This window comes from Triturus cristatus, chromosome 10 (assembly GCF_964204655.1).
Source record: "Triturus cristatus chromosome 10, aTriCri1.1, whole genome shotgun sequence".
Taxonomy (NCBI): Eukaryota; Metazoa; Chordata; class Amphibia; order Caudata; family Salamandridae; genus Triturus; species Triturus cristatus.
In genome coordinates, this window is record NC_140593.1 from 766,889,098 (window position 1) to 766,911,944 (window position 22,847).

General features: G+C 47.5%; 1 protein-coding gene across 1 annotated transcript in view; it reads left to right on the forward strand.

Annotated features, from left to right (window-relative positions):
• The window catches only part of LOC146789978 (tektin-5-like), an 881,871-nt gene that overhangs the window by 36,951 nt on the left and 822,073 nt on the right, over nucleotides 1–22,847 (forward strand). The window contains exon 2 of the mRNA XM_085631236.1: nucleotides 21,678–21,761. Coding sequence (XP_085487362.1) covers nucleotides 21,678–21,761 — 84 coding nt within the window. The remainder of the gene's footprint in view (nucleotides 1–21,677; nucleotides 21,762–22,847) is intronic.

Consider the following 22,847-nt stretch of genomic DNA (forward strand, 5'->3'; position numbering starts at 1 on the left):
TTTCAGGAGGCCGGAACATAATTACAGCAGCATTGCCGGTTCCCAACTGTAAAAACATATCTACCCCGCAATAAAACACATTCCATTCTGACCGTAAACACATTAGGAGAGGGGACAAAAACAGATGCAAAGAAAGGACAAGGATGCACAACAGGTTAGAAAAGAGTGTTGGGAGTAATAAAGGAAACTTGATGACAGGATCAAAGGCCTCGTGTCCAATGCATGCATGACTGAAACAATAGACTAGCACGGCAAGATGAGCCTCGAGCGGGGCCATCTGCCTTCGCCGTGTCATTTCCCTTATAGTAAAAGTCACCCTCAAAGAAACACGTGTCCCTCGTGTAAGCTTGGGAGTCCCAGGGTCACGGAGCGGACAAAGTCCGTTCGCTGGCTACTTGAGGGCAAGAAACAAAATGGATGCCGTATCTAAAATGGAACCCGAGGGTTCGGATGAACAAACCCAAAAATGAGACGAACCATACGTGGTTGCGTAGCGAAACTTCGTACACCCACTATACTCGTCATTTGCGGTTCGTAGACACCAAACTCATCCATATTCGTCACCACTCAAAAAGTGTCGTTCCGTCTCACACGGAACCATAGACGCTCCTTTTGCCCTCATGTAGGCAAGCACTAGTCAAGATCGGAATCGATTTCAATATTCATCAGATCGTTCACCTGCTGCTGGAACATCATTCTATTCATCAACGTCTCCTTGGTTACAGATGGCCGTCTTATACACGTTGTAGCACAGAGGCCACATAAGGCAGGACCACACTGTACACAAAGACAACACGTGAATAGAAGCGTTACAACAACCCCTACGATCATCAGAATCTTCCAACCCCAAGTTGACATCAGACCCCAAAACCATCCTAGAAGTGTCCAATTACCTTCGTCCACGTGTATGGACTCGGAAATCTTGTGCAACTTTGAGATGGCTTGGTAGACAGTTGGAGCATTGTCAGGAATGAAAATGCAACAACTCGAATGGATAACTTTACACACTCCACCTCTATCTGCAAGAACAACATCTAGAACCATCCGGTTCTGCAACGTCATGAGTCTATCCGCCTGAAGTTCAGCTGTTAAGTTACCAAGGGCACTCGCGGTAATATTAGCAGTCGACTCAACTACACGGGTCAACTGTCTTAGGTTCCTACTATTAACCATAGGTCCCCAAAACGGCAAGAAACCCTTAAAGAAATCTCCTGCTTCTTGACCGGCAGTATCCTCTTTGCTAATAACACCTCTCACAACTCTAGTCTTGTGATAGTCTGAGGCAACTGTGAAAGTCGGTGGTAAAAGATTCGCAATATAACAGGTACCCGAAAAATCACGGGGTAACCATGTATATGCGCGTTCATAACATACGAAATAAGTGCCCTTAGCAGTCAGGAAAACAGGGGAAGAGAGCATCGGTAGGACATACGTGTCAGTACAAGCACTGTTCCCAAGTTGTGCTCTCGGATTTCGACCCAAACCTTTCAAGCAGAAATTACCGAGGTGTGGTACAATCCATATTGGGGACGAGCTTTTAAGCTGTCTATCACCCACTGAAACACTGTACTCAGCCTCACTCAGATCCTTATAGGCTTGCACCTCTTCATCTGGGATAAGCGATGCATCAAAAACATCTCTATCTAAATCCGCTATCGCTATCGCCAAAGGCTTGTGGTACGGACCAGGACCAAAATTGACAGAGCGTGGCTCTCGACTGGGGTAGGAATCTAGTGCACTACGAAACATAGTTTGGAATGCTCGAGCTGAACCCTGGGAGCTGTAAGGAAGGACCAAATACGGAATACCCCTATCCATGGTATGTGGCATTAACCCACACACCCAACAGTTGGTAGTATTCATCACCAACTGATGCTGATGTAGGAGTTGAACGAAGGAGTTATTCATAAATTCCGCACGTCTAACCTGTTCGTGTTGAGGCAGAGGATGAAAAGAATGTGGGGAAACAGTGGTGATGGAGCTTAGTTTAGGAGAAAGAGTAGGTGAAACAGAAGGTAATAACAACTGTATTCCAAAATACACTCCGCCCACCAATAGCATAGACACAGTCAGAAACAGTAGGAATACCTGAAACAGAAAACATTTTGTTCGTACAACCCTATGCAACTCTGATCTCTGCGCCGACATCCTTTCTACTTCCAACAGCTTAGAGAATGCCATCCTCTACAAACCGTCCGTGACGTACTTGACGCACTTCGTTCTGAGTAGCGATTATCAATTCCCAGGGGTTCCCAGGAATCGACAAAAGTAACCGACCTAGCGTCAGAAACCTGCTAAACAGAAAGGAGTACCCGCACGGCCCTACGGTAACCCGGATGGTAGGGTTTCCTCAAAACGTTCAGTTTTAATACAAATCTCTTAGCAGTGAAAAGCACATAAAAACTCAAAAAGAAAGGATGTAATTGTCCATAATGTTCATAACACCAGAAAAAGGGAAAACAAATATACAACTAATTTTTATTAGTCCTTGAACGAAGAAAGTATCGACTTCTTCCAGGTCAAGTTTGCTCTACAAACAATTGTTCAGCTGGCGCAACAGTGTTCGATGAAGTGAACGACGAGTCAGACCTTGGGTTCTCTGCTACTGATGACTCCACAAGTGGGTTTGGCAGTGACAAATCATCCCCTACATGTTGAGCGTCACTAAACGGCACAAAGTTTAAAGGAGTCTCAGTTTCCGTTGTCGCAATCCCAGTTCTCACCCAACCGTCTGTTGGTGAGGGGATCGGTACCTTTTTCGTGTGGCCGGCGTGAACCCAGTTCTTCCTGCCCTCCAATCGAACCGCAGTCCTCGTTGTCAACAAGACTTGAAAGGGTCCTACGAATCTTGGCTCCAAGTTACGCTTCCGACCAAAATTTCGGGTAACGACCCAATCGCCTGGCCGGAGCTGATGTCCAGGACCCTCTGTCTGCGCCGGTAGAGCTTCAAAGACCTGTTGATGGATTAACCGTAGTTTAGTGGTCAAATCATGAAGATAATCAATTAGCATTGGATACTCAAGACTATCAAAGGCCTTAGGTCTCGGGACTCCCCAAATGTTCGCAGGGCGGCCGAACACAATCTCATATGGGCTAAGCCCTACTCGAGAGTGTACAGTCGCCCTGGTTGATAGGAGAGCCAGAGGCAAGGCATCAGGCCATGATAGACCAGTCGTAGCTTGTATTTTTGCAAGTTTCAGTTTCAGGGTACCATTGTACCCTTCAACCAAACCCGCTGCCTGAGGATGATTAGCGCTATGGAATTTTTGACGAATTCCAAGGCCCTTACACACACTCTGTATCACACTTCCCACAAACTCACTTCCATTATCCGACCACACGATCCGTGGCATTCCATACCTAGGAAAGTATTCCTTCAGCAGGATTTTCGCTGTGGACAGGGCAGTATTATCCTTAAGAGGATAGGCCTCAATCCATCTAGAGAACGCACAAACCACAACCAAAACATACTTCAGGTTATTGCATCTCTCCATATGGATAAAGTCCAGTTGGATAACCTCAAAGGGACAAACAGGAGGAGCAAAATGACCAGGTGGAGTGGGGGTGCCCTTGCCAGGATTGTGCATCAAACACACCATGCAATTCTTAACCACTCTCTCAGCACACTTAGTAATACCCTCATTCTTCCATACAGGGGACAAGAACTTACATATTCCTTTTGCACTAATATGTGACAACCCATGAGCCATCGTCACGACAGCTAATACGTACGCATCTGGTAACATCCACCTCTGACATTCCGTCAAGTCAACCCAACATCCATGCATATCCAACCTTCCCGTACTTTCTTTCCACTTGATCTTTTCAGCTTCAGTTGCCTCGTTCTGAATTGCTTTCACACTCTCAACAGTGTCTTCACACATACCAGTTTCCGTCGGCCATCTCACTGAACTTGTCACGTACATTCGGGTTGTAAGATTCTTAGCCGTTTCCTTAGCAATCTCATCCGCAAATGCATTACCACGACCAACATCATCCGTCACTTTCCGATGTGCACTACATTTAACAATCGCCACTTGTTTAGGCAATGTAAGTGCATCCAAAAGATCATTCACAAGCTGCCCGTGTTGGATCTTCGTACCATGCGATGTCATAAATCCTCTTTCTCTCCAAAGTCTTCCAAAACTGTGCGCAACACCGAATGCGTACTGACTGTCGGTAAACACATTCACTCGCTTTCCCTTAGACAAAACACATGCCCTTGTCAATGCAATCAACTCTGCCGCTTGTGCTGAATTCTGATTCAATCTCGCAGTTTCCACGACTGTACTCAACGTCACTACAGCATACGCAGTCGTCACATCGCCATTCGGCAATTTAAAGCAAGAACCATCAACGTACAAAGTACCATCGGGATCTGTCAATGGAGTGTTTTTCAGGTCCACACGACCCTTTGTTTCTTCCTCAGTTCGTAAATAACAATCATGTGGTGGTACATCATCTGATTCCATATTAATCGGCAACAATGTCGCCGGATTCAGTACATTACAACGCTTGATCTGTATATGACTTGCCAAAAGGGTCAGCTCGTACCCAGACAACCTTGCACTCGTCAGATGTTGAGTTTTTGTACGATTCAAGAGAGTGTCAACTGCATGCGGAACCATCACTATGAGCATATTATCCATGACAAGACCTGCGGATTGTCGAATAGACGCCGCAGCTGCCGCCGTCGCCCTCAAGCAACTCGGCAACGCTCTAGCTACCAGGTCTAAGGTCGAGGAAAAATATGCACACGGGCGCTGCTTGCCACCAAATTGTTGCGTTAAAACACTCAACGCACAACCTTCCCTCTCGTGGACGTATAGTGTAAATGGCTTGCTGTAATCAGGAGTACCTAACACAGGAGCCGAACACAACGCATCACGAAGTTCAGAAAAACTTTTCTGACATTCCTCCGTCCATGGCAAAGGAGTCGAAACATCCTTGCACGTGAGAGCTATCAATGGCTTCGCTAACAGTGAAAAATTTGGAATCCACTGTCTGCAGTATGACGTGATACCTAAAAAGGCACGCACATCTCTCTGAGTTGTTGGCACAGTCATTCGAGCAATTGCTGCAATTCTTTCAGGGGTCAACCTTCTTCCCGCCTTTGACAATAAGTGACCTAGGTAGGTAACTTCTTGACAACAATATTGCAATTTAGAAGGTGACACCTTGTGATGTAAGTCACATAGATGCTGCAACAGTAACACAGTAGCAGTCTTGCAAATTTGTTCAGTGTCTGCAGCTACCAACAGATCGTCAACGTACTGAATCAAGGCCGCACCAGCTGGCAGCAGGAATGCATCAAGTTGGCTCTTGAGAGCTTGGCTGTAGATCGATGGGCTCTCACAGTAGCCTTGAGGTGCACGTTTGAACCGGAAGCTACGACCACCTAATGAAAAACCGAACAAATCTCGACTTTTCTCAGCAATCGGAATGCTAAAGAACGCATTCTTCAGATCGATTACCGAGAACCATGATGCAGAGGCTGGAATCAGAGTCAGTAGAGCTGTAATGTCGGGCACCACAGGAAACTGCGGGACAACAATTTTATTTACCTCCCGTAAGTCAATAACTAGACGGTACACGGGAGGCTTGGAGGGATCAGTTCGCTTCAAAATAGGCAACACAGGACTATTACACACGTTACCTCGTGTCTCCTCAATAACATCTTTATCGATCAAATCATAGATGATCGCTAATAGTGCCCGTTCACCATCAAGGGAGATACGATACTGGGGTATGCGCGGTAATCGCGCATCAACTTTCAATTGAACAACATAAGGTGGTATATCCAGCAGGCCCACATCATTGGGACCTGTCGCCCACAAAGAAGCCGGAAGAGAACTCAATTCCGGTGGGAGCTTATCGATCGACAGATACATAGGGGAAATCACTCTCTGACCCAATGTAAGCTCCACTCCCGTAGGAGAGCAGTACAAAGTCGCATGTAACCTTTTCAACAAATCCAAGCCCAAAAGATTCTCACCACAACCAGTAGTCAAAATCAAAGGAGCTTCTAACTCATGAGACCCAATCGTAAGGGGCAAGGGGCTAGAAACTGGATTGCTAACGGGGGCGCCAGAGAATCCAACGGAAACATTCGTTAAGCCAGACAAAGGCGCGCCAGGGAGTTTCGAATGCATGATGGAACTTTTTGCTGCACCAGTGTCCAACAGAAAAGGCTCAACGACGCCCAATGTGGCAACTGCGACATAAGGCCCTCTCTGATCAACCGGAACTGATACTTCTCCCTTCCTTTGTCTATGGCTGTCCTAGTAAATACCGTCCGTATCAACATCACGCTCGACATAATAGTCGTTCACATGATACTGTGCAGATCTACCAGACGAGAGGTCGCGTCGATCGAAACAATTCTGCGAGTCTGAGGAAGTGGCAAGACGCTCGGCCTGATTCTGAGTAACTCCGCGACCTCTACCACGTGAAGCTTGTTGAGGACCACTACGACCTCCTCGAGCCGACACACCATTGTTCCTATCACGTAGAACTGGACAATTAAACTTCAAATGGCCCTCACCCCGACAATATGCACATTGATTATACCCCAACACAAAGCGAGGTGCGGAAGAGTCATTACGCACCTGTGATCTAGAAAACTGCGATTGTGATCGATTTGGCTGTTGCGAGTCATTGAAATTTGAGCGCGGAGGATACGCTTGCTGCAATAAGACCTTAGTTTTAAGATCCTTCGTTTTCTTATCTGCACGGTCACTTTCTTCCTTTTCTCTGTTTTCGTAATATTGGGCCATAGCCAATATTTGAGCAGTGGTAGAAACAGCCCACGAACTCTCAGAATTCTTCAACTTGTTGCTGAGTTCGGGCAACAAGTTCGATACAAATTTATCAACGAACAACCGCTGACCACCCTCCGAACTCATGTCCTGACCACTATGATCAACAAATGCTTCCTCAAATCTCGTAAAGAAACCGGAGACACTCTCATCCCTCTTTTGCTTGCACGCGGACAGTTTGTCCCAATTGACGCGCATTGCTGGCATAAGCGTTTTCATAAGAGTAATTATCCTCTGGGGCAAATCCACAATAAGCTGTTCAGGTTTAGCCCCACCAACTTGCTGGGCGTCTGCCGCCGTAAGGGCAGCCCAGTCACCGCCTAACTCGGCTGCGTGGCTCGTGACGAATTTTCACCCAGATCGGCTGAGGCACTACATTGCCAAACAACATGTCGATATCAGCAAGATTCATAACAGTAGCATCCACTAGTTGGGACAACTCCTTATAATAACCTGCAGGATTTTTACGGGGATCGGGCAAAGTTTGCTTCACCTGCAAAACTTCCGATCGCTTCCAAGGGAGGTGTATCCACACTCTCTGAAAACGTCCTGGGACAGCAGGATTAGCATTAGGATCACCTGGCATCCACACTGGGGGAACTTCCCGCATAGGATATTGACCAGGTTTTGCCATCCACTCTTCAGTCTCGTCTTTAAACAATGCTCGAGGTTGCACTGTACATCGAAAGGATAACAGGCGTTCTAGAGCATCTCGAACCTTATCACCTACAATCACACCAGTTGTAAATTGATGCTGGAGCTCAGAAACCTCAGACGGTACATTATCGACCACATCATGATCCCACTCTTCCTTCAACGATTTACACATTTCCTCAAACACGAATCGTTGCGTGGGCGCATTAAACTGGGAAAATGTTTCAAACACTATACGCGAAGTGTACTTAACAGGATTACGAATCCATTTACGTGCCATTTTTACCAACGATTCACGTTCCCTACCATCAGGAAGCTGGCTGCGCCTCTGGGCAACATCAGAAAGAGTCGATCCAAGTATTGGCCCAAAAAGCGGAGAATAAAGAGTAGCAACAGCATTCAGGAGACGGCTACGAACAGAAGGAGAAGAAGAAGAAGGTACAGGAGCAGCGACAGTAGGAGTGGAGACAGTAGAAGTGGACGCGGCACCAGGAGTAGCGGGAACGACAGGCTGAGGAGGGGCTGGGAAAGGCGCAGTAGGAAGAAAAGCCGGTAAAGGAGGATGCACGATTTGCGGCACAAGAGGATTCGGGAGAGCGGGAGGAACGACGGACTGGCCAGCAGCCGCCAAAACAGCAGGTTGAGGAATAGGAAGAATCATAGGACCCACAGTATCTGGAGCATAGGGAGGTGGTGATTTCAACAGATAAGATAGTAGCAAATCTTCTATCACTTCTTCTCCCGTCTTATCGGCATTAGACGGTAACACCGGATAACACTTATCCACCGCCATATGATGAAGTCGAGCACTAACTTCCTGCTCTTTCTCATCTTTGTCTCGCTGATACTGTTCTGCATTTCGCATCACCGTAATGACACCTTCTCTCTTATTTTTCTTACTCTGTTTGATTTCTTTCTGCTTGGCCTCTTTACGCCATAACCGGAAGGAATCAAACATGGCTGGCCTAGCCTTCTTTTTAAACAGTTTAGCTTCCAAATTATCTAAAACGGCAGTTTCGAAACTACCATGTGATGGCCAACTAAGAACACCATCATTTTTAGTGTAACGAACCCAATATTCGTTATATACGATAGGACCCACGCCATGGCGACTATAGAGCTCGTAAATTGGAGTTCCAACCGGAGGTATCGGACATGAATCCTCCAGCCGGGAATCCGTTCTGCAACATTTAAGAAACCCAAACAAAGTACTACGGCCAGGCATCGTGCACACTAACCGAGTTTACAAACTTCAAGGGCTATCGAATTATGATGTCCTCGCACAGAAAATGCAAGACCCTCGGTTTTGGCAATTGCAATCGTCAAATAAAACCCAACAACTAAGAACCACAAATGCAATGGAACCATGCAAACAACAAAGGAACACTGGGAGCGACCCACAAATACTTAACTGAAAGAGCAATGGCGTCACCAGGAAGGCCCGTCTATCGTCTCGCCGTACAAAGGACTACGCCAGGCGCCAAAACAGGTCGACAGTCAGGACATCAGTCCGTCACAGCCGTCAGGAGGCGGGGATCTTCGCGGGAAAAGACGTCGGGCCACTTATTTCGACAACTGGATCGATGAAGCGGGGTGCACCTTCCCTCGGAGATTTCACACGAAGTTCCTCACGATCGTCGGGCTTTGGACCGGTACCGCTGATGTCGCCCCACGTTGGGCGCCAACTGAAGGACTGGGTTATTCTAAGACCCAGCGGTGCCAGGGGACAACACCTGAAACCTTCGTGGGTTACCTGTTCTGGCGTACAAAACACAGAGACACGGGACACTTCCAGCGACATCAGAGATCAGCGTTTATTTACTGCAGGGATACAGAAATCACAAGAAGTACACAACGTGTAGGTTCTCGGAGACTGCTTCAAATTGCAAAAGTGGATCACTCCTTTTATACACGTTTTTGCCATTGCACAGTATGGCGAACAAAGGTTACAACTCAGTTCCCACAATAAACTTCAAAAGAGTCGTGTTCATGTTTCAGGAGGCCGGAACATAATTACAGCAGCATTGCCGGTTCCCAACTGTAAAAACATATCTACCCCGCAATAAAACACATTCCATTCTGACCGTAAACACATTAGGAGAGGGGACAAAAACAGATGCAAAGAAAGGACAAGGATGCACAACAGGTTAGAAAAGAGTGTTGGGAGTAATAAAGGAAACTTGATGACAGGATCAAAGACCTCGTGTCCAATGCATGCATGACTGAAACAATAGACTAGCACGGCAAGATGAGCCTCGAGCGGGGCCATCTGCCTTCGCCGTGTCATTTCCCTTATCGTAAAAGTCACCCTCAAAGAAACACGTGTCCCTCGTGTAAGCTTGGGAGTCCCAGGGTCACGGAGCGGACTAAGTCCGTTCGCTGGCTACTTGAGGGCAAGAAACAAAATGGATGCCGTATCTAAAATGGAACCCGAGGGTTCGGATGAACAAACCCAAAAATGAGACGAACCATACGTGGTTGCGTAGCGAAACTTCGTACACCCACTATACTCGTCATTTGCGGTTCGTAGACACCAAACTCATCCATATTCGTCACCACTCAAAAAGTGTCGTTCCGTCTCACACGGAACCTCAGAGTGAGCCAGAAAACTGCCTCGGACTAGCGAAGTGTGCATCCCGGTGTATAATTCACCAGGCGCTCCTCAGTATAGCCAGGAGCCTGACCATATACGGCTTTGTGGGTAATGCAGAGGCCCTTGAATTTTGCTCTCTACTTGACCGGGAGCCAATGCAACCTATGCAACAACGAGGTGGCATGAACCCTTCTAGGGAGCCTAAAAATCAGCCTAGCTGCATCGTTCATGGTTACCTGCAGCTTGCTGATTAGTTTCTCAGGGAGGCCAATGTGCAAGGCATTGCCATAGTCCAACCTGGATACAATCGTGGCCGACACAATCATCTGTAAAGTAGTGGGCGAGAGCAACGGGGCAAGTTTCCGCAGCTGTCGCATTAGGCCCAGGCAGGTGCCAACCACAGAGGCAACTTGATTGGACAGGAAGAGGTTGGCATCGATCTTAATGCCCAGGATCTTTACAACGGGGACTGGCGTAGGGGCAGTACCGAGTTCTTGAGGGCAGAAAAGGTCATTCCAGGGGTTCCCTTTAGAGGAGATTGCAATAACCTCAGTTTTATCAGAATTGACTTTTAGTGAATTGGTTGTCATCCAAGTCACAGTGTATCTAAGGATGTTTTGAACGTGAGTGTGGGCCTGCGGAGAGTTGTTGATCTGCAGAATCAGTTGGGTATCATCCGCATAATTGAAAACTTGGCAGTCCATACTGGCTAAGGCTGCCACCAGTGGCTGGAGATACACATTAAAGAGGAGAGGAGATAGAGCTGAGCCCTGGGGGACCCCCACAGGTAAGAGCCCCACTATTTGAAATCTGTTCATCCAGTTGGACCCTTTGGGACTGCCCAAGCAAAAAAAACTCGACCCACTGGTGGGCCACCCCGCAGATGCCTAGATTAGCAATTCGAAACAGGAGCTGTGCATGACTGACCGTATCGAACGCCGCTGACAGATTTAACAGAATCAGGACGCTCGCATCTTTGTTAGCGGCCCTAACTCTGAGCTCATCAAGCACGGCCAACATCACTAGTTCAGTGCTATGATGAGCCCTAAAGCCGGCCTGCCTCACCTGGAGTAGGTGATGTTCCTCTATAAAAGATGAAAGTGTTGTGATGACATGTTGCTCCAGTACTTTTTCTAGGAAGGGGAGCTGAGAAATGGGCCTATAGTTTTTAAAATTGGCCACATTTGCCCCTGGCTTCCTTCATACTGGTGGGCAGGTAACCTGTCTCCAGTGAGTGATTAAGTAGAGAGAGAAACTCTCTTTCTAGCCCAGGAAGGGCCATGCGAAAGCTACTCGGAGGACACGGATCTGCAGGGGAGCCATATTTGACGCGATTCATGAGGCAGGAAAGGTGTGCTAGATCTAAGTTAGGAAAGACTGTGAGCTGCTCAGCAGGGTTATGGGGGGGCTAGAGTCTGGTCCGGGGCTATCTGATTTGTTGGAGTGTTGTCTATCTCCGTGAGAATGTCCCTAACTTTTTGAAGAAAATCCTGTTGCAGTCTGCCGGCTCAGGTGCCACCTTCTGTTCTGATTTCTGGCTAAGCTCTTTAAGGATTCTGAATGTTTCCCTTTGTTTGTTTGTCACATCTGTGATTCTTGCCTCATAATATTTGGCCTTTCTTGGCATAGTGGCCTTTTTGTAAAGGGGTAGCATGGCTTTATAACTAGCAGGTGCGGCTGGAAGGTATAGTTTAAGCCATAGCCACTCAGCTTGACGAAGGGTTTGCTTCTTTTTTCGCAGGTCCTCGTTAAACCAGGGGGCTCCCTTGCCCTTCTCTCTAATTCTTTCCTTTCGAGCCAGAGCTATCTGGTCAATGGCCCTGCTTAAGACACCAGTTAGGGCTTCGCTCTCCTGGTCGAGGTTACCTCTCGTAGATTTTTTAAGGGAGGTACTGAGCAGGGTGTCTATTAGATTATCAGCCTCAATCTTGTTCCAGCTGCACACCACTCTCCACTCTGGAGGTGGCTGTGACATTTGACTAGCTAGCGGAACCCATCATCTAATTAGTGAGTGGTCTGACCAGGCGCATGGGCTGATGTCTGTGAGGTTCACATGTCGCTCAGTCCTCCAGAAGAGGTCCAGAGGTCAGCGCCATCAGCTGATTTTGTAGCTTTCAACAACTAGCTGGAGGGAGAACTAGAACGTCTCTCCTCCAAGATGACGGAGTGCTATGGCCCGCCCGAAGTAAGTACTCCCAAGGGAAAGGACCGTCACCAGGAGAGCTCCCTCCACTCAAACAGCGTCACAGCAGCTAAGGCGGACCGGGGAGAAGTGAACGGCATGGACCAAACAACGAGATTAAAGGTACAAAATGCCCCCAGTCTAAGTGGTCCGAGTACAGGAAAAGGGCTCAGTCGTTTAAAAACAATTTATTTAAAAGTAGAACAATACACAGAGTAAAATAACGAGCACAGTTTAAAAAGGGGAAAGTGCAAAGTGCGGGTTTGGATAGAGAGTAGCGGCAGTGCAGTCACAAGCGTTACCTAGGCTTCTCAGTGCTGCGCGTCAGCTCCATCAGCTAAATTTTGTAGCTTTCAACAACTAGCTGAAGGGAGAACTAGAATGTCTCTCCTCCAAGATGGCGGAGTGCTATGGCCCGCCGGAAGTAGGTACTCCGGAGGGAAAGGACCATCACCAGGAGAGCTCCCTCCACTCAAACAGCATCACAGCAGCTGCGGTGGACCGGGGAGAAGTGAACGGCGTGGACCAAACAACGAGTTTAAAGGTACAAAATTACCCCGGTCTAAGTTATCTGAGTACAGGAAAAGGGCGCAGTTGTTTAAAAACAATTTATTTAAAAGTAGAACAATACACAGAGTAAAATAACGAGCACAGTTTAAAAAGGGGAAAATGCAAAGTGCGGGATTGGAGAGAGAGTAGCGGCAGTGCGGTCACAAGCACTACCTAGGCTTCTCAATCCTTTTCAGTTTATTTTGCTATCTGGAGGACTGCCTTTCCTGTAAAAGCTTGTAAATTTATAACCCCAAGAGGGGGAAAGAACGGTAAGTTGCTTAAAGTCATGTATAAAATGTTATTTGAAAATCAATAAAGAATAATGGAAATTAAAAAGTCAGTCTGGCCCAAAAACATCTAAGAGAATTCAGCACAGTTGTCTACCATTTCCTTAACTTCCATGGCAATATCAACCTCATTGTTTCCCAATGTTGTGGACATATTTGATACTCTTGTCCCACTTGTCATGGCAGTTTCGGAGCTAGCCATTCTCACTCCTGCTGTCTTTAAAATGGGCTGTCCCTGGATTACCACTTCATATGCTTGTATAATGTATAATGTCATGGATGAGCTAACTAGTCTTAATTTTTCCTTCTCGTTCTTATCAGGGGTGTCAGATAGGGAGGCCATTGTCCCCTAACTGGTCTTAATTTTCCTTCTCGTTCTTATCAGGGGTATCAGATAGGGAGGCCATTATCTCTGAGTTATGCAGCTCCCAAGTATCAAGCTTCCATAATGCTTTTGCCATTCTGTGGATTTCAGTGTCATTACCTCTGGTGAGGGGGGCAAAATACCCCTCCTCAGGAGTAAATATTTCCTTGAAGATAGAGAGACTAGAACAGGGTGTAAAACTAGTCTAGCTCCCAGACGGAGTCATGCATATTTGAATATCTGAAAGAGACCGTTAGTTATAGATTCCATACCTTAGAATTACCCCCAGGCATCAGACTGGATCCAGAGAATTTTTTTCTTAGCAGTAACCCTGCACGTTGGTGGGTGACGTTGGTCGACTCCGCGTTCGTCGTTGGCATTGGGATCGCCGGGATGACGACACAGTGTCTACTAAGGTGCCGCCCCTGCGCGCTGATGTCAGTTCTTTCTTTTTCCACGCCAGCCAGTGCAGATCCGGAGAGAGCGTGCCCCTTAGTCACTTTTTGACTAAAACTTTTTTGACTTTTGTCCGCATCTTTTTTGAGTCCTTCAACTCCTGGTGCACGTAGGGATGTCCCATCTTCGGACCGGCTTCAAGTCTTGTGACTCCTGTCACCAGCTAATGTCTGTCACAGATCAGCGCCTCGTGTGCCTCTGGTGCCTGGAGAGCGACCACGACCCGAAGTCATGCTCCAACTGTCGGGCCATGAACCCGAAGTCTTTGCGGGAGTGGTCCGAAAGCTTCTGGATGCCCGGCAGTTGGCTCTGCACCACTCGAGGTCCCGGTCGAAAGGAAGGTCTTGGGACCGGTCGTGGAGCCATCACCACTCGTCATCGAAGTCTTCGCACTCCTCTGGTAAGTCGAAGCACAAGAAGAAGGCGAAGAAGCATCGTCACTCTTCGCCTTCTCCCCGTCCGTCGGCCGACGTGCTTTCCTACCTTTCCGGGAGCCAGAGCGTCAACTGCCCATTCTTCAAGCTTTCTACGAAGTGCTGCATAGCATCTTTTGGGCAGCCCGACTCCGCTGCCATGCTTTTGGCCCCCCCGTACTCGGCTGGGAGCCCTGGGCCTTCGAGGCCGGCGGTTTTGGCTCTGGCCCCCAAGGATCCAGGCCTGGATCCAGATTGGTGCCGGTTGACCTCACAGTACCTTCCCCGGCACCGATTTCAGTGACAACGCCCTGTTGCCGGTTGGACCCCCAACCGGCGTCCACCCCAGCCTCACCCCGACTTGGACACGGAGCCGGACCGGCGTCGACTGACGCCGGTACTGGTGCCGACCGGTACTTTTGTACCACTGTTCTTTCCTGGCATTCCCACCCGCCCTGACTGGCAGCCAGAGGAGGGTGAGAAGGACTGGAAGGGGTCTGGTGACCCTCTAGCAGACCAACTTGAAGAGCTTGACTGGCGAGAGGAGTTGGGTGAGGCCAGTGGTCTGGATACCTCCCCAGGTTTTGTATGCTTTCTCCCCCTACCGTGGCTATGGAGGAGGGGGACCTCCTACACTGTGTTGTTGCGTAGGGCAGCTGAGGCCTTGGGCCTTGAGCTTCCTACGGTGGCAGTGAGGACTAACCTTCTGACTAAGGTGCTTCAGCAGGCAGCGGTCTCTTCGGAGCCCCTTTTGCCTTTTAATGAGGCCACCATCCGGCCCAGGGCGACCCACTTTTCCTCTCCCAACACCCTACCCCCGAGAGCTTGGTGGTCCAAGCCTCAACATCAAAAGGCACGTTCCCTACTGCTCCTCCAGATAGGGAATCGAAGAAGCTGAACCATCTTGGGAAGAAGATGTTTTCTTCCGCCAGCTTAGGACTGCGGCTGGTGAACTCTGCATGTGTCTTGGGCCGTTACAGACACTCTGTGTGGGACATGGTTGCGCAAGTGCTGCCGCAGTGCCCGGAGTAGGCCTAGGCTGTGCTCACTGGCACTGTCACAGAGGGTAGAGATGCAGCAGAGTTCACCATCCGGTGTGGGCTGGATACCGCCGAATCGCTGGGAAGAACGATTTCAACGTCAGTAGCCCTGAGGCGCTGCGCCTGGCCGAGGTCCACTGGCTTCTCTGTGGATGTTCAATTACCCTTTTGGACATGCCCTTTGATGGCCGTCGCCTGTTTGGGGACAAGGCGGACAACACGCTTGAGCGTTTCAAGGACTCTAGGGCACAAGTCAGGTCTTTAGGCCTCGCTGACCCTGGAGACTGGATGATAGCGTTGGTCTTGCAGGACGCTTACTTTCACATCCCCGTCTTGCCTGCCCATCGGCGTTTCCTACTGTTCACTGTAGGACAAGAGCATTTTTAGTTTACCGTTCTCCCCTTTGGCCTTACCAGCGCCCCTCGGGTGTTAACTAAAGTGATGACGGTGAGATGTCTCCTGAATGTATGGGAGCCCACGGATCTAAACAACACGCGCATCACTTGGGTTATGTTGGGGTTGACGATAGCGAAACGCAACATTGCTCAGAAATGGGGGGCATCTCTGGCAACTGCGGTCTAAGCATGGAAGAGGGATATGGATTGGTGCATGTTCCGTGAAAAACATGTCTATGTAGCCAGGGGATGTCCCAAAAAGTGGTCCCGCATTTGGAACGACGGGAATGAGTATAGAGGGAACATTTGTACCCCACCACTGGTAACAGCTCAAGATGAATCATTGTAGACACGACACAAGTTACCAAATTTTACGATAGTGTACGTTATTATCTGTGTAATAACCTTGTCGTGATAAGAAATGAGAATGTACTGCGTTTTGCCTTGTGATATTGATTCCTACTGTTAATAAAAAGAATTATAAAAAAAAAAGTTGGTCGCAGCTCATCTGCGCAGATCAGGGGTTCCAGTCTTCCCCTATCCCGTCGACTGGCTGTTGAAAGCGGGCTCGCTCCAGGCTGTCGTTTCCCAGCTCCAGACTACGACGGACCTCCTGCATTTGCTGAGGTTCACTATCAATGTGCCGAAGACGCACTTGATTCCCTCTCAGAAGCTCCTTTTCATCGGAGCGGTTCTGGACACCGCACTGTTTCGGGTCTATCCACCCGAGCAGCGAGTCCGGGATATTTGGCCTATGATACTGATGTTTCAGCCTCTGTCCCGGATTCCGGTGAGAATGACCCTGAGGCTGCTGGGCCTTGTGGCCTCCTGCATTCTGCTGGTAGATCATGCCCGATGGCATTCTGCAGTGGGACTTGAAGTTCCAGTGAGCATTGAATCAGGGGAATCCTTCCGATGTTGTCCAGATCTCTGGGGGAACTGCAAGTTAGTTGCAGTGGTGGCTCACAAACCAGGATTGGGTCAGCGGCAGATCCCTCTCCCTTCCCCAACCAGATTTCACAGTAGTGACGGATGCGTCACTTCTGGGATGGGGCGGCCACATGGGGCTAGGCGGAGATCAGAGGCCTCTGGTCTCCGGCAGAATTCGGGCTCCACATCAACCTTCTGGAGCTCCAGGAAATGCGGGCTCCTGTACTCCTTTCCGCCTGCCCCACTTCTACCCAGAGTGCTGAAGAAGATCGAGCGCGGCGGGGCCCAAGTAATTCTCGTGGTTCCGGACTGGGCACAAAGACCTGGTACCCCTAGCTCTTGAGCATGGCCATCGATCCTCTGATCAGACTGCCTCTTCGGAAGGATCTTCTGTCGCAGCAGCAGAGGACGGTCCTCCATCCGAACCTGTCGAGCCTCCACCTCCTTGCATGAAGATTGAGCGGCGACAGTTGACAGCTTTCGACCTTCCCCCCGAAGTCTGTAATGTCAACTTGGCAGCCAGGCGTCCCTCCACCAACACGGTATACTCCTGTAGATGGAACAAATTTGTGGCATGGTGCACAGCAAAGGCTGTGGATCCCCTTTCTGCCCCTCTTTCAGAGGTTCTCCTCTTCATTCTTTCCTTGGCCCAGCAGGGCTCTGCTCTGGGCACTCTTAAGGGCTATCTTTTGGTTGGCCCTTTCTGCCTTTCTTTGCCTTCCTGATCAGCCTTTTCTATTCAAGTTCCCGATTGTTAACTGATTGCTTAAGGGCATCACTCATCTCTTTCCTCCTTTTCCTTTCGTAATGCCCCAGTGGGACTTGAACCTTGTGCTCACTTAACTTATGTGTGCTCCCTTTGAACCACTACATAATTGTCCTCTTCTCCTTACTTTGAAGACTGCTTTCTTGCTTGCCATTACCTCTGCTCGCAATGTGAGTGAGCTTCAGGCTTTATCTTCTAAACTTCCCTTTCTTGCTGTCCATCCGGACTAAGTAGTCCTCCGCGCTAGGCACTCTGTCCACATTGGTTATTTCCTTCCACATAGGTCAGACCATTACTTTGCCCACCTTCTGTCCCCCTCCGCACCCTTACACAGAGGAGGAGAGGCTCCACCGTCTGGACCCAAAGCATGAGCTGTCATTCTACCTTGACCGCACAAAAGACTTCTGGGTTGACGATGTGGGTGACAAGAAAGGTCGGGCAGTTCACAAGGGTACCATCTCTTGATGAGTTGTCCTATGCATCAAGATCTGTTTTTCTTTGGCTAAAAAGGAACCTCTAGTAGGACTGCGCGCCCATTCTACCAGGGCGGCGGCAGCCACTACTGCTTTGGGACGTGGAGTTCCATTGAATGATATCTGCCAGGCAGCCCGAGGGCATCCCTGCACACATTTACCAAACATTACTGTCGGACAGCCAAGTCCGCAGAGATGGCTTTATCGGCAGTTCTGTTCTCCAGGACTTCCTGGTGTTAACTTGGTTCGCAGACCCACCTCCGGGGTTGGTATTGCTGCGGTATCAATTCTAAGGTAAGGAATCTATAACTAATGGTCTCTTTCATATGAACAAGTTACTTACCTTTAGTAACGATGTATCTGTAAGAGACATACCTTAGTTATAGATTCCTTACCGCCTCACCTATCCTCCCAGTTCTGCAAACTGACTTCTAGGGTTAGGGACTCCCTTCCAGGGCCTTAGTTTTGTGCACCAGTGGTCAGTGTCTTGCATGGCTCTGCGCTTCTGGCGTGGAAAGTCGTGTCAGAACTGACGTCAGTGCACAGGGGTGGCGTCAAAGTAGACACCGCGTCCACAACGCCGACGACGAAAACAGAGTCGACCAACGCCACCTATCAACACGCAGCGGTACTGCTCAGAAAAAAATTCTCTGGGTAGAGAGATATATATATATAAGAAAACAATCCTGCTCCAACGCAGAAGAGGCACGTCCTCGAGGTATGCATGGATAAGGCTTCTTTATTGCTATTCAGGTCTCCCACGACCCCGCATAAAAGGAGAGACGCGCTTCGCCTACCCAGCAGGCTTTGTCAATCTAATCTATATATATATATTTTTTTTTAACCATAAGTAATGTATACATTTTTTAAGCGGAACTGAAGAATATATATTTTTTAACCATACGTAGTATATATTTTTGTACAAGTAAATGCACGTCTATATACATACATTTTGGTTTATTTTAAACCTTATTTTCGTTTTGCATACAACCTTAAATCCCGACAAACATTACAATAAGTGCAGCAGCATACAGAGAAAACTGGTAGCATCATGACAAGTATCGCTTAGTTACGACCATTTCACTTGACAATTCAGGAGACATTACCCGATCTATATACATACATATAATCTAATTATACATATTTACATGCACAGGCATATGCTGTACATTTGTGTTTTAGTGTGGTGGTCATGTAGGAAAGATCCAACTCTTAAGTAGGCTTCTGAAGATAAGATAGTTATCTGTTGCTCTTATGTTTGTGGGTAATGAATTCCATAGCTTGACTGGTTGAAGAGAGAAAGATGTACCGCCCATGGTTATTTCATGCATGCTGATATTTTGACGCGAGGTGCCAGTCTTGAGCGGAGGTTTCCTTTGTTGTATGTATTTGGTGATTTTTATTCCTGATAAAAAGTGGTCCTGTTCCATATATTGCTATGTGAGTGATACAAAGCAGCTTGAAGGTGGATCTTCTGGCAACTGGTAACCAATATAGGACCCTCAAGGCAGGGGAGATGTGGGCTTGTGGCTTTACATGTAGGAGTAGTCTGGCAGCAGTGGTCTGAATTCATTGTAATTGTTTAATAGTTGATAAAGATGATGCATGGTAGAGGCCATTGGCGTAATCAAGTTTAGACAGTACAAGAGAGATAGCTGCTTGGACCTTAGGTGGGGAAGATACATCGCAGAGTTTTCATAGAAATGATGCTTGCTTTTGCTAACTTGCCACTTGGCCATTCATTGATAATTTGGAGTCTATGGTAATTCCAAGGTTTCTTACTTCCTGAGATACTTAAGGAGGTGGTCCCGATTGTCAGGTCAATGTGCCTGTCTATGTATAAGAACCCTGACACTAAACAACTAAGCAGCCAAAACCTTACAAACCACCAACCCGTTCCATTTTGTGGCAGGCCTACAACTTCCAGCTCCCAATGCTCTGTATCCCAAACTTTAGAACCATCAAAGTTTCCAAAAATCACTGAATGACCACAGGATTTGACAGGCATACACCCCTTGTACTACCACAACATGACTCTTATCCCCTCAAACAAAACAATAGTAGTCATTGCTCAAAATAATCAGGGAGTTATCCTAACCACTATTGATGCTGCCATATAACACCACTTCAGTAAAGATGTACGCCAACGTCATAAATCTCTCTACACACATTCTTCTTCTTAAAGTCAACTCTGTGGGGGGCTAAAACAGAGGAGGGCATCTCTTCATCAACTGTTCACTTAGTTGAGCTTCCATTGAGTTTTAAATCTCTTCTGCTAGCTGCTCCACCACCCAGTTATCCCATTTAGATTGATTGTCCAAGTTCATCAGAGAGATCAACGCTTGATGTTCCCCAAAACAGAGTATTGGCAATTCATAGAGGCCATACTATCACGGTTTGCAGCTGTTCTGTTACTGTTATTTACCCTGCACCCTCTCTGCTTTCATCTGACACCTCTCCCTTTCTTCTGTTCAGTCTTCCACCAGACACCTATCCACTCCCTTGCATTTTCAGGGGACAGAAAGTGCCAGGACCTGGTTTTACTGTCAGTCAGTGGTGGGCTGAGAACAGCATCTTGATTTTTCAAAATATATGTCTGTGTTGGGTTTTCAAATATAGCAACATCTAGATTTTAACTCCCTATAGCATCTATGAGAATGAGGATATGCCTCACTCTCAAACTTTTTTAGCTGTCTCATTACATAGCGTCTGATTACAAGTTTTGCGGTCTTCCTGCGGGCCGCCACACCAGCACCCTGCAGGAAGACCACCAAACCCGTAGTCCACCCGCATGCTGGATTACTGGCTTAATCCTCACAGGTGGTCCGTGCTGCCGCGGTGTTATGGCGGTGTGCATCTAAGGCACATAGGCGTGCCTTAGACATCCACTGCCGTGAGACCGCTGCAGTCCATTCCTGCACACTATGTAAATGCAGAATGTTGTTCAATCCATAGTGTGCAGGAACTGGGGGTGCACATGTACAGGAGGGCACAACATGTGCCCCCTGCATGTACCCCCTGACCCTAGGAGTGGCAGGGGTCCCTATTAGGGCCCCTTTAGTTTCCTCATTGCCACCCTTTTCACGGCAGGCTACCCCCGTGGGGGGACTCGTAATATGCTCGTATGTGCTGCAGCAGCACCACTAGCATATTACTTCCTCTGATCGCTGCGCCACTGCCGCAGGATCACGCGTCCCAGGCGGTATCAGCAGTCCAGTGGCGGTCCAACCTCCAAAGTTGTAATACAGCGGTTGGGCCACCAGTCTGGGGGTCCGCAGACCGCCACTGCAACTACGGGCGTCTAATGGACCGCCATAGTCGTGATCAGGCCCATAGTATATTCAGTCGCTTCCACATATACATACGTTCTTCACTCAGGCAAATTGATGGGTTGATTTTTTGAATCACCCAAAAACATTAAATATTTACATAACACCAGTCATCGACATTTTAGCTTTATCACAAGGTTTAGCAACCACTGTACCATACTTGCTTATAATGTGTGATTTTTAGGACCAGGAGGCAGAGGAGAATAAGGTCCATCAACTTTGCATTTGTGGAACACATTGTTCCAGTATTCAATTTATACCTTCCATGTATTGCTTTTATTATTATTATTGAACGTTTTGTAAAGCCATGCATTTTATTTCAGTTTTTGTCGCTCAGAACTATATTCATAAAGTACCATAGGAAAGAAACGAAGAGCACACATACAAAGTTTCTGAGAAAAATATTTTTTTTTTGTCTTTTTCAGATAGCACAAGAATGTCTGTTTCATCGTGAGAAGCGAATGGGCATTGATTTAGTGCATGATACGGTGGAAATAAAACTCCTTGAGGTACAGTATGCTTGATCCAGATATCTGATAAATGAAACACACTGTATCTGACTATATTTCCATCTTCAGCTTTTTGTCCTAAAATGCTGTGCATAGGTTACATGTAAAAGGGCTCATAAGCACTTAGGCCCTCAGCATGACGTCTCTGATAATCTCGATTTGGGTGGAAATAGTGTAATCACGTACTCTCAAGGCTTTTCACTGAACCATTTTTCCAGTAAAAACTAAAAAGTATATGCCTGGTGAAAAGTATCCAGAACGGTGGAATCGTGATCAATGAATTCGGGATTGCTAATTTCGGCAGAAATCTCCCTTCCCTGGGTTAAAACACATAATGATGCTAAAATTCAGCACGCTGGAATTACCTTACCCGAAGTAAAACAGAACAGTGAACTTGTAGGGAATAAAAAGACAAGTTGCAGAATACAAAGTATACCAGTGAACCCATATTCATTTTCATTAGTCTGTATGCATAAGGTTGCAGTGGTGTAAGTGTTGCTGGGTCTGATTTGGTAAGAAGCTACTGTTTTTTTTTGCAGATGGGCTGTGTGGTAAAGGCCCTCAGGTTGTCACAAGAAACTATTTTAGTAGTGAGGTGATAGCAAATAAAGTACTGGAATCTGAGCATGAGGGTTTGTTGGCAGTGAAGCAGTGCTGTGCTAAGGACCATAATGTGGTGTGGGTGGATATTGAGGTGCATTTAAAAATGAAAAACTTCTGTGTTGGATGATTACTGCAGAGCACATTAACTCTTTTCAACGTCATGTTTGTTGATGAATTGCAGCTTCTGGCTATAACGGAGGGATATGCTGGGGATTGAATCAGTAGAGGTAGATGATTCGTTTGTTGTTTCTGCAATAAGGACAGGGATCCTTGAGTAGAAAAGGTGTTATGGTATTGTGGAGAGCTGCAGGCATTGTAGATGTATAGCTTCATGTTTCTGTTATGCTAAAGTACTTCAGAGAGGAAAAACGAGAGCCAAAATAGACAGCATTGAAGGAAGTCTTGTACATATGGATCTCATTAACAAAATGAGGAGTTATGGGGTACCTTTATTTGTAGCTCAGAGTTGGACAATTTGGCATG